Source organism: Pygocentrus nattereri, chromosome 29 (genome assembly GCF_015220715.1).
Source record: "Pygocentrus nattereri isolate fPygNat1 chromosome 29, fPygNat1.pri, whole genome shotgun sequence".
Taxonomy (NCBI): Eukaryota; Metazoa; Chordata; class Actinopteri; order Characiformes; family Serrasalmidae; genus Pygocentrus; species Pygocentrus nattereri.
In genome coordinates, this window is record NC_051239.1 from 8,765,049 (window position 1) to 8,777,871 (window position 12,823).

At 39.9% G+C, this 12,823-nt stretch overlaps 1 protein-coding gene across 2 annotated transcripts; it reads right to left on the reverse strand.

The window, feature by feature from the left end:
- Positions 1-142: 142 nt before the first annotated feature.
- stambpb (STAM binding protein b) lies at positions 143-12,380 on the reverse strand. Of its 2 annotated transcripts, XM_017696304.2 has the most exons (11): positions 12,041-12,380; positions 9,802-10,043; positions 8,589-8,664; positions 8,371-8,466; positions 6,756-7,149; positions 5,287-5,411; positions 5,027-5,164; positions 3,759-3,871; positions 3,046-3,145; positions 1,023-1,103; positions 143-912 (listed from the first exon to the last, which is right to left on the reverse strand). In XM_017696304.2, exons 2-10 carry the CDS (start codon positions 10,002-10,004, stop codon positions 1,047-1,049), a joined length of 1,302 nt encoding a protein of 433 aa, XP_017551793.1. In that variant the 5' UTR covers positions 10,005-10,043; positions 12,041-12,380; the 3' UTR covers positions 143-912; positions 1,023-1,046. The 2 variants fall into 2 exon arrangements, with proteins under 2 accessions (XP_017551793.1, XP_017551791.1); XM_017696302.2 differs by having other exon boundaries at positions 143-1,103; positions 12,041-12,378.
- Positions 12,381-12,823: the final 443 nt, after the last annotated feature.

Here is a 12,823-nt window from a genome sequence, read left to right on the forward strand (position 1 = left end):
GTAAGATCAAAATCACAACTTGAAAAAATCATTCAGCCCTCCTACCAGCCAGCCATTAATGATTCTTGCTTGGGATGCATGACTGGAACCAGCCAAGATCAGAATGTGTTGCAATTTTATGACGTAAATAATGTGAGGCAGGTAGGTGAACTTGCATTGTATTTAAATGTTGCTGGTACAATAATACAATACACATGACTCAGTGTGCTAAATATTGCCAATATAGCACTTTGTCATGCATGTTATATAACTGGCAACTCATTTTTCATTTATGAATGTACATTGTTTCCTTTATACTGCAATACTAAGTATGGAAATTTGCTGTTTTATTTGTTTAGTCCACACAATGTGAGCCTCAGGTTAAAAATGGCTGATAAATATTGACCACTGGCAAATTTGGTTGTAAAGCATCTGAAATCAGCCTTAAAATCACGGCATCCCCCATTTTTCCCTCTCATAAAGAAGTACTGGATAAGTACTAATATACAAGTTCAGTTCAGTCAAAAGCCAGCCTGCTTAGTAACAACATGCAAGATGACACTGTCTGTTACAGACTTGTATGGACAGACATACAAGAGCTCATTAGTCATACAACTTGTAAATCTGGAAATAATTTTAGAAACACCAGGTTTCTCTAATTTTATTTACATAGATGAGCTATGTTAGTGTGAAACACCGTCGCCATCATAAAATTCGGACAAGGACGCAATGACACAGAGTGACTCACAATTAATACAGAACAAATTAAACAATCAAGTCAGTCTGCAGAGTGAAAGGAGGCAAAGTTACAGTTCCTTAGATGAGCGTACGTCCCTGAGCTCCCAGCAGATGTCTCTGAAGACTTCTTTCTTAGAGTGTTTTCTTCTCAAAAGTGCTTATCGCAGACAGTCGCAATCCCACCACCTGTAAATGCTGATTGGTCAAAAACCATCCCACGTTTAGCCAGTGCCGGTCCGCATAGCGTGTTAAGAGTAATAATGGTATATAGCTGCTATCCGGGTTTTTAAAATGCTTCATTGTACCGTTTTTCTGGTTTTTGGATCAGATCAGCGCAGGTCTAGCATCGTGACGGTGCTTTCCGTGATTACAATGTGGCTGCCACCCTGAGGACGAGACAAGAAAACAGAAAAATACGCATCTTTATTTGAACAAAGACACAAAGGGGTCAGTAGCCAGGTTTCAATCCATGCGTTTTTTTGTATATCTAAACATAAAAAGACTTGCAAAATTTGCATAAAAGTCTGGCTTGAGGCAGTTGAAAAGTGATATCAGAAACACATTTGCCGTATAAAACAAATGCAAACAGAAAAGTACTGCTGAAATTAAAATTTACCTCTATATTACCAAAAAAATAAAGATCTATCATGATTAGGAACTTGAATTCCTCTTAATTTTGATATTTGAGTATCCATAAGAGTTAATGAATGGATATGGACCCGTTATCTTTTACAAGTTGTTTTCTCCTCAGTGGACGACGTGTCAACATATTCTTGGGCTGGATTTACAGGCAAATTTTTTGTCAATCAAATTGTAAACATAACGATTATAGTTAATGACTGAGGTGTTCACTCAACTCAACAATCTGATGGAAAATCTCAGTTTACATGCTCACTAAAAGTTGTCCGATCCAGATATACATGCATGCGTAGAGAACTACTTGGTGCAGATGTTTCCATGACAATAGCCACGTTTACATGCAGACTAATAATCCATTAATAATCCGACTAATAGCTAATAGATCGGAATAGAATACGTCCATGTAAACACCTCAATCTGAAAAATCTAGTCTGATTGAGGGCATTCGGAATACAATTTCTATCCGATTGAACGAGGTGGGTAAACCTCTAAATAATCTGTTAAATAGAAGAATAATAGCAGCGTAAACGCCTGAATCCGATTACATTCCAATCTGACCGTGTAAGTAAGCTCTGCGCATGCGCGTCGCGTCATAGCGAAAGGTTTATAACATTCCACATTTCGGAGCAGAAATTGGTCTGTAAAAGAGACGGAGTTTATGCTCTGATCTTTAAAAGACTGCAGTGGGACGGACGTCCAGCTTGTGTGTCTCAGAGCACAACCTCTCACCGCTTCCTTTATAAGTACATGTGAAGGACATTTTTCTGAATCTGACCACTTTAAAGCAATTAAAAACACAAGCGCGCCTACTGGAAACATGTAAAGTGTGCATACAAACACTTCAGTCTTAATCTGTAATCCGATTGTATTCAAAATCAGATTGGCAAAAATATTTGCATGTAAACACAGACAGTGAGCATCAGGTGAGTACAGTCAGAGCAAGATGAGCAGCAGTGAGCAGTGCTTGTGTGTTTAATTACTTTAAAATGACAGACTCAGCAAAATGTACTTCACCTGCACTTATTGAAGGAGAGTGAGAGGAAGACGTCGTATTCTGAGACACAAAAGCTGGAAGTCCGTCCCACCGCAAACTTTTAAAGGTCACAGCATAAACTTAGTCTCCTCTGCAGACCAGTTTCTGCTCCGCCAAGTTGAACTTGAACTTTCACTATGCTGCGATGCACATGCAGAAGGTACTTAAACTTTCCGACTGGGAATGTAATCGGATTCAGGAGTTTACACGGTTATAATTCTTCTATTAAACTGATTATTTTCAGGATTACCCACCTCGTTCAAGTAGCAAAGTTTCATATACTCACAAACCTGTCATATATCACAGAACTAAAACATAAAAATCAGCGTTCCCCTGAATTGTTCAAATATATTTTCTCCATCTTCCTGTAATAAAAAGTAATGGAAACCCAAATAGTGATTTTAGAATTCGTATACTGGCACCTCGAACCGTTAACTAAGCACTCGAGTGCTTGTGCACAGCATCATCTTCTGCCTACCAAACGTGAGCGAGTAAGTGAATTTCAAGGCAGGTCCATGAGGAGCTCTGCATCTAAAAAAACTATTGGAACTAGATACATCTAGATGGAAATGATCATACATTTGTAGGTACACATGCCATCCCAAAAACCTCTTTGCTGCATCTTGCTGTATCCACTTACTGTGACCGACACTTACGATAAACAGGGGAGGCTCTTTGGAATGAGGGTGAAAGCCTTTCTGTGTGCAGGTGGAAATCTCTTCCATTCCATAATCAGTCAACCTGAAGTAGCCCGTCCTGTAGAGCAACCACAACCAAAGGTCAAAAATTGGTGGAAAAATCAGCCTGAAGCAAACCATACAAGCGAAATTGACAATGTATTAAATACAAAATATCGCTGACAGAATACCCAAGTTTATGGTCACCTGACTTCAAAATGTATAAAAAAAGAAAAAGCAGCATCTTCGGTTTACAATAATTTCACATATTACAGACCACGCAGGTTTATTCAGAGGAAAACCACACATTTGATCCCCTTCATGTAATGTCAGCACTCATCCGCACTCAAACCTCTCAGACGTTTAAACAACCTTGTGCCAAAAGAGTTTCAATGGATGCTTTTAACCACAGTCAAAATCATTATTTAGACAAAACCTACTCTCACAGTTCTGAAGCTAAATATACCAAACAGATTAACACATATCTATTATATGTCTACCTATTCTAATCTATTTTCATACTTCACTAAAAGAAAATTCCAGTTTTATGAAGTGGCAAAGTGTCTCCAGTCTGTTGACAGTGCAGTTTTCCAAAGGAACAGTCTAAGAACGCATGACAGTAAACTGACAGCAAGACAATAACGTACGTGACAGGAATACAGTATTAAAAATGTGAAAATCAGAGCACTGACTCGTTGAATTTAGGCGAGCAGACAATGGCGATGGCTTCTGGCAACATCAGCTGGTAGGAGCAGTGAGTGTGAAGATCAACACTGGATAGGAAAGCCGTCTGAGTCGGATGAGTCTAAAGAGGGGAGAGAGAGAGAGAGAGAGAGAGAGAGAGAGAGAGAGAGTGAGAGTGAGAGAGTGAGTCAGTGAGTCAGTCAAACGCAGGTTTACTATACAAGTGGATGAAAATACACTCGAAGTTCTCAAACTTCACAGTTTCTTCCATACATAAATCTTTAACAATGACAAATACAGCTACAGCTGTTTCCAGCTGTGTAATGAACTTCCCAATGACTCTATGCCATAGAGGGTCAATTTCCCCAGACAGGGATTAAGCCTGGCCCTTGACTCATTTTGAATTAACATTCTATATTGAAAGGAAAATGTAGTAAAGAACCAGGATTAATCCCTGTTGAGGAAGCTGAACCACAGCATCAGAAACCACATAAGTAAGTCTATCTGAGATCATTAACAACTCAACATGGTTTAAGGCAGGAGTGTGATAAGTGTAATTTCCACTAATGAGGCACCAAAACAAAAAAACATATTTAAGACGCATCGGGCTAAAAACCAAAACTCAAACCTGAAAGAACATTTGTTCCCTAATTTCCTGTTTACATTCTATTACTGATAAAATCAGCCTTCAACAGGACCAAACTGAGTTCACATGAAATAAAACTACAGAGAACAGTTGGTCAGCTAAGGAGCCTTTTCCTGATACTTCACCACGGCATGAACAGTGATTATGAACGTCTTGTTGTCATATTTTTACCCCACTGTATATCTGCTGCTGCTCAAACTGTTCGAAAGAGTTTGTGCAAGCCAGCACAGGAGAACGAAAAAAACAAAAACAGAGTTTTTAATCAGTATTTCTCTTTTCATTCTCATTCATATGCTTTGTTAGGTGTTAGACCCTGTATTATAGCATGATTTAATCTTTTGCCACGAATTTTGGCCTTTGTTCTCTTCCGGCTGAAAACCGAAAGTGCTACTTTTACCTTTTTTGGCTGAAATGTTTCGGTAGCCATAATCTTGGTGCATCCTTAGTTTGCCTACTGATAACTGGTGGAGTAGAAGCTTCCATTACTTGTATGCTACATTACACTCAAAGCCTCAGTACAAAACTTAAGAAACAAACACTGGATACTAAACACATCTTGACTGATTGACTACATCTAAGGGAGAATCACTTAAATGCTTTATGGTTTATACTGAAGTGGTTGTGGCTTACGTGAATCCAGCCCAGCGTAATGAGATTGTGCTGATCCTGCACCAGAAAGAGCTCCTCCTCGTTCTCTGTGTCACAGTAATCAGGACCTCCACACTGCTTAGGCACTATCACGTGAGTCACTGTGAACGCGTTCCTCGTCTGAAGCACAAACACCAATCAGCAAACAGCGAGCAAGAATATGTCACATGGTCTCAGGCCTCAGATTGTCAGTCAAACATATACTGTATATTCTGTCATTAAAGGTGCATTATTGGACGTACCAGTTGGCCACAGAGTATTCCGCACGTCTCCACAGCTCGGACTGTGTTGTTATTGGCCAAGTGTAGGAACTTGTTGCACAGCTCAGAGGGGACGGCTACCTGCCTCAAACCGTCCACCAGTGTATCTGCATTAAAGAGGAAACGCACTGCTTATCCTCTGCTTTGTGACAGTAGATGTCAAAGACCTCATACACTGCATTTTTCTTGTGTTTAACTTTTTTCCTCTGAGTTCCACCTGCACCAAAAGTCATGGGCCAACTCATCCCCAACTCAACTTATCCCTTAGAATTAAACAGACTGTTTTTGTCCCTTTAAGACAGATACATTGTCATCACCAGAACAAAACCTTGTATCTCCATTTTCGTCATTAATTTATTTTGTCTTACAGAATTGAAAATGCCAGCTGCTCTTTATGCTGTTTTAACATTTCAGGACAAATGGAAGTGAAAGAAGCGCTTCAAAATGACATGGAAAAACATCTTGTTCCATTAAATTTACATTCACAGTTAAGGTATGAGGTTTTGAGACGACAGCAATAATATCTACGTGACATGTTTTGACTGACTGCTCCGTATTGTGTCTCATTCACAAAGGGCTGGAACTTTCCTTATAACTTCAGAGAGAATATGAGGAGCGAAAGTGCCGCAGGCCGAATAGGCAGATATCCGTAAAACGACATCATAAACACAATGAACTCAATACAGGCTGCTCTTGCAGCTCAGTTTCCATATATGGACTTTATGGAGTAGGAAGTGAATGGTGAGTTTTAAAGCTTTAACTTTATTTACGCACTACATCAAACTGGTTTCTTTCAGAAAAGCAATGAAAACTTTCGTTTGCCATGATATGAGCACTTTAATATGAGATCTCAATATGATTAATATGGGTTAAAGACCAGATACAGCCTGCAGCTTTTCCTGATAATCTGGAACTTGACAACAAGCTGATAAGTTATATACTAAGAATGTCTAAACAGACCTGCACTTGTGGAAAAGTGAAAAGTTTAGATGACCTACGAACTCCCCCAGCTTTGGGGGCTAGACATGAGCAAACAAAGAGAACAATAATTACAGTCACCGTCATAACAAAACCTCCCTTGTCTGAAATTCTGGCATTTTTTTTTCTTTTGGTCTATTAATCATTAAATGTTGAGACAATGTGAAGTGCAGGTGGTGTTGCTAAATGGTTAAAGATAAAAAAAAAATTTAAATACTTAAAGACTTGACAGACTTGACAGTGACTCTACTGTAACAGGGACTGTACTGTACTAAAATCTGCTAAAATAAAAGTTTCATTTTGGCATAATAAAAAAAAAACAGCTTGCAACAGCTAAAAGTGTTTTGTTTTTAAGGTCCAGGATTTAAATAGTTTTAATTACCAATAATCTTCCGTATGAAATGAGTTAAAACATCATAATATTTAGCCATGCTGTCTAGTCCTGGTTAAATAATGTACTACAGAAGCCTTACTGTTAGCCGTCCTGCCCATGGTGCCTGGCTTGAGTGAGCGGTCGAAGGTAGGAACAGGAGGTGGAGTGGGCGTGGCTGGTGCTGACGGTGTGCTGTGATTGGTGGAGGGATACTGTGGGCTCTGAGGTGGTGTGGGAGATGCTGGGTAAGGCAGTGGCGGGCCCTGGATGCCAGGGATAAGCGGGGCGTTCCCGGCAGGTGAGGTGGGCGTGCTGAACTCGCGGAGAACACGCTGACGTTCACGTTCGTGGTCCTGCCGCCGAATCATCTCCTCAAACACGCTGAACTGCTCCTGTTCCAGTTGCCTCCTCTGCAGGTCCGCCACACGCCTCCGCTCGGCTTCCAGCTCCTTCTGCTTGATCTGCTCGCGCTCCAGAGCCACCTCTTTCTCTCGCTAACACAAACGCACACATAGATCACAGGTACACCTACAGAAACCTACAGGCTTATTATTAAATACTCTAATATATATGTGAGCTTATTACATGCATTATAGCAGTATTACAACACATTTTTACACTAGTTTAAGTTTTATGACTGTTTGTTGTTTTCTCTCCATTCCAGTGTTGCCTTCAGGTGTTTAAACTTAAAGCCTTTTCAAAATGTGTCTCAAACTATCTGTGATAAGCTATTACAGACATGAACAGGCCACATGATATATCTGAGGGCTCCACCAATATAAAAATTGTGTGGCCAATATTGATACCAATGTTTAGGGGCTAAATATTCCAATAACTAATATTATCTGCTGACAGACTTTCATATTTTAATGTTCTACTGCCTGACATGATTGTCAGTCCTCAGTTGTTATATTACTCAAACACAGAATTTCACAAGATTTAATATTAATATTGTAACACTGGGAATATGAATGCACTACAATTTTGGTTCCTTATTTCATTATTTCTCTTCATAAAACCTTCTTTGGTTATAACATGATTGTTATAACATGTAAAACAAGTGTTATAATTTTTTCCACGTGCTGAAGTTTCAGGAAAGTTACTTTAACCATAGTGCTGAATGACTGTGATACAGTTCAACAGGAGGTGGTGGGACAGAGGGAGTTCAAATCCTGGCATTGCTGCAACCAAGACAGGCGATAATTATTGACACATTATTAGTGATATTTTTTGCTGATTCTGATAAATGCAGGTGGTTGTTATTGTTGGGCTCTAATAAATACTCTAATACCTTATTTAAGATAAACATCAATTACTGACATTTTTTCTTATATTGGTACTCATAACGTGGGGGTTCTACCGTCTTCTTCTTTAAATTTTATCCTTTAATGTTTACTGTTTACCACTGGGAAACTACACACACACACCCACCCACCCACCCACCCACAGCTACACCTGGTGAAACTACGGCCAACACTGTAGTGTGACAATAAAAGAATCTTAAATATTTTTAGACTTTCTAAAGAGAATATTTAAGAATTGTTTTATTGACAGTTGCACGTTGCTGTTTGTCTTTAGATCCTCTGTAAATTTTGTCTTTGGAAATCCTCATGAATCCAGTCCTTGGTCTCTAGCTGAACCTATAGGAGCCCTGTTTTTAACAGGATGAAGAAGTGCAAGAAACCTGATTCTTTCATAGTTCAGTGAGGACTCACCTTTTTGGCCTGATAGTCAGCGTATTCTTTCTCGTATCTCCTGAGCAGGCACTTCTTCAGCTCCTCAGCCTGAGGGAAAGCGATCTCTTTCAGCTTCTGCATCAGGGGGGCGGACAAACACAGCACAATGCTGACTGAGGTGTTGTGCGTTAACGGGGCATAATGTCATAACAGTATTGATTAGAAAGATGACACAGCACAAAATCAATCTCAGATACCTTAAGAGTGTCCTTCTTCTCAGGGATGTTGGATAACTTGTATTCTGGATGTTTGGGGAGCTTCTCGATGAAAAGCCTTGGGTTGAAAGGACAGTAAAACTGGATTAAATCACATTACCCTAAACACTGCCAGAAAGCTGAGATGGCGTATTGATATTGATGGGTATCCGTATCGGGCTGATATTAGCAGAAAATGCTTGATCAGAAATCAGAAAGAATTAATGTGATTCAATCCTGTAACAAACATATCCTGAAACATCGCTCACTCACTCACGCATGAGGTTTTTGTGAGTTTATGTACCAAAATCTCTCTTCATTCACTGTTGTTCCTCCTTATAACTTCAATATAACCTTAATATTAAAGGCCAGAACTAAACAGCTGTGGGCTGAAGATGTGGACGTATGAAAATGCACCATTTCTTGTAACATCACAAAATTCATAGCTGCTGAAGCTTATTTTCCATAAATGTACTGTATGGCCTACAGAGCGAATGGGCCTTTTGGTAACTTTAACACTGCTCACATACCGTTTCAAAAGGAGCTAGAAAATGGCTTTCCATAAAGAAAAGTATCAGATCTGTATTGGTATCATTCAATACTCATGGTTTTGATATCAGCATCAAAAAAGAAAAATTGGCACTGTGCCATTCCTACAAAAAAGGTAACAAAAAACAAGACAGGTTATGTCAGTTTTGTGCTGTATTTTAACCCTTACAGACATTTCTGTAGACAAACTCCAAAAGCCTGGAACTCCCACAAGACGTGTCATGTGTCTTGGACATTACCAAATACTTTGTATAGTTTAGCATGTCTATAGATCTTATATTTGCATTAACAGCTGACACTGGTTTATTAGCATTTTATATTAAGCTTCTTTTAAATTTATTTCTGAATGAAAATGTCTTATTTTGCTCATTATTACTTTCAATAATTTTATATTTCTGTCCTTCTTTAATATTTTACACTTTTCTGTTGTTGCTGTTTGTTGTTATTATGACTCTTTTTACGTAAAGCATTTTGAGTTGGATTTTAAACCCTTAAACAGTCCATGTGGTGGCCCATACTTTAACTCTTCACTCCTATAACCACAGATTACATATTAATTTCATATTAGTTACTAATTAATAATCCTCTAACTATCATCATCATTAAAGCTGACAAAAAGAAAAGCACGTCAGGTTTTTCTTCATGACCTTAAGCCTGTGTTTCTTACGTGATGTATTTGTTGTAGAGGACGAAAGCGTGCTCCAGGCTGCCCTCCTCGGCATAGATGTGCGCCATGCGGATCATCTCCATGCCCGAGCGGAAGTAGCGGCGGGCAGGAACGGCCTCGTTAACGTCCACCGCGCTGCCCTTCTTGGTCAGAGCGCGCACTCGCTCCTCCGGGGTTAAACTCACGTCAGCGTGGTCCAACATGGTGACGAGCAGCGGCAGCACTCAGCAATTCAACTGCAGCTGAAGAAACAGACACAGACAGACTTCAGCTCACTCAGCTAACGTACTGTAGAAGATATCAGATCTGCCTGAGAACACAGGCAACCTGTAATGGGAAGGGGAAAAAGCATCACTGAATGATTTTATATACTTATTTACTCTATATTGTTTAAATGCAGGATTGAATATGAATTATAAAGAACAGTCAAAATAAGCTACAGCTTCTGTACTTGTTTTTGTAACGATTATTATGTCCATTCATTTTATACCTATAATTTTTCCTTTTATTTTTGCATTACCTATTATTTTATTTTCAACCGAAAAAACACAAAAAATTATTGTATAGTATTATATTCCATTGTATTGTTATATATATATATATATATATATATATATATATATATATATATATATATATATATATATATATATATATATATATAAAAAGATAAAATTGACTACAACTTATATACTAACGTACAATAAAATATAACCTTGTGACTGAACCCAAGCACTTTCCAGCCACATAACCAGGTGAATACAGTAACATTTTTTCTAACATCAAGGCTATTTGAGGGGAATTCCTCCAGTTTTTTCAACATTTCTGACTTATTAAATGGTTATGATGTAAACAAAGCCATTCTAAGTGGGTTGTGAAATGCTCCGTCGTACAGAAACCTGCAGACCCAGAACTATTCACAGAGGCGGTGACGGAAACCAGACATTTGACTGTTAAAGCAACCTCACAGAGAGTAACTACATGAAACAGCTAGGAACGCTGCCTGATGTCTGACTGAGACGGTAGCTGTCGGAAGGTTTAAAATCCTTTTTTAAAAGCTATTCGCTACTTCACCATCATCAACATCACATATAAAACCTCAAGACACGTACATGTGGTCTTCACATCACTCCACTCTGAATGACCTTGTTTACACCTCAATAATAGAGTTATGCAGAAATTTTGAAAAATAGGTGGAACTCCCCTTTAACAGGGAGCCAAAGTACCAGCCTCTTTACACAGACTTTACACTACATACTGGAACACTGCTGTGACAATATGACTGCGTTCAGCCACAAGAGCATTAGTGAGGTCAGGTACTGATGTTGGATCAGGAGTTCAGCTCATCCCAAAGGAACTGGATGGAGCTCCATCACTCCAGAGAGCGTAGCTGCTCCACAGCTCAATGCTGGGGGGCTTTATAACTACCCTTCAGCAGAGGTTTTCCCCCTGAACACACTGAGGAGTGTCTTTTGGACATATAATGTACACAGATAGGTAAAAAGATGACAGGTAAGACAGACAGACAAGACTGATGGATGGGTACAGACAGATAAACATACAGACAGATGTGCAGATGCAGAGTAAGTACATACAAGTACACAGTTGGGGTGAGAAAGACAGAGAAATATATAAACATCTCTAACCAACATAAAAAAAACAGCTAGCTGGCTGATTTATACAGATATATTTAGAAGTAAATCCATTTTAAAGAACACTGTTAACGGTTAGAGCTAAAGCACAGGGGAAGGTGTGCCTTAGCGATTTTAGCCAGGTTAACTGGCTGAGGCGACACTGAAGAAGCTTCCTATTCGTCAGCCTCTTGTTCAAACTGTCCCGTTCCACCTTAAATGGTGCAGCAGTTCCATTTTGACGCCTCAGCCTAAACCGTCAGAATGTAACTGCTGCACCATTTAAGGTGGAACGGAAAATTTCGAACGAGTAGCTGACGAATAACAAGCTGTTTTCAGCTACGTTTGGCTAAGGTTATTCACACTTACGCGAAATGGTCTGTCCCTGAAAACAAATCACCATTCTCGCTTATCCTAATGCAGTAACTACGATAACCGGCTGCGAAGATCACTAAATAAAAGCAAAGCCAGCGTTCAGGGTCACCGCAGCTTTAGCCAGGACCAAAACACTGGAGTACTGGCTTAACGCGGACTAGCCGTTAGCTAGCTTAATGCTAACCTTAGCTAGCTAAAGAGCTAGCGATCTGAAGAGCTTTAACCGCATTTACCCCGGTCTCTTTCTTTCTTCTTCTCTGTTCTGGTGCTCGGTGGGCGGACAAATCAACACACGTCGATAAAATCTTCCATCGCGGGACGATTCAGATCAACAACATCTGAGCTAAACAGCTCGCTAGCGCTCATCCTCCTGTGGTGAAGCTCGCCGTTCACTCCCTCACTTCCTAGTGATGGGGAGTCGATTCAGATTCGACTCTTCAGCTCCAACAGGTGTGGGAGTCGGGGTGGAGTTCTCGGCCTGTGATTCTAAGAGTCGAAATGCTTGGAATCGACTCCGCGTTTTTCATCGTAGTTCGAGCCCCTGATGAGAAACTGAGCAAGGAGCCGAAACCAAAACCAAACAATACGGTTCACAAAGCGTCGCGCAAAAGAGGACGAAGCTAAGATTTGCTCTTCGTTCGCCAACTTCTCATTCGAATGTCCGTTCCACCTTAAAAGACGCAGCAGTTCCATTGTGGCGCACCGTTGTAGCCAAGCCAAGCCAGAGTAACGGTTGCATCTCTTAAGGTGGACCGGAAAGGTCGAATACGAATCTAGTAAATGCGAAGTCAACTGAAACCTCGTGAAAATAGGAACAGGATAAACATCCGCCTGGTTCCCTTTTCCAGTAATTCTGGCGACAGAGCAGTTGCATCATCGTGTGAAATAATGTTTTCGTCATATCGTCATTACACGCTGCAGCCGTTAAAACTGCATACATGTTCGTTAATCTCTGCTGTGTCCCTTTATCACCGCCTCTGAGGAGGTCTGGGTTAAAGTAGAGCCATAGAGCCGAG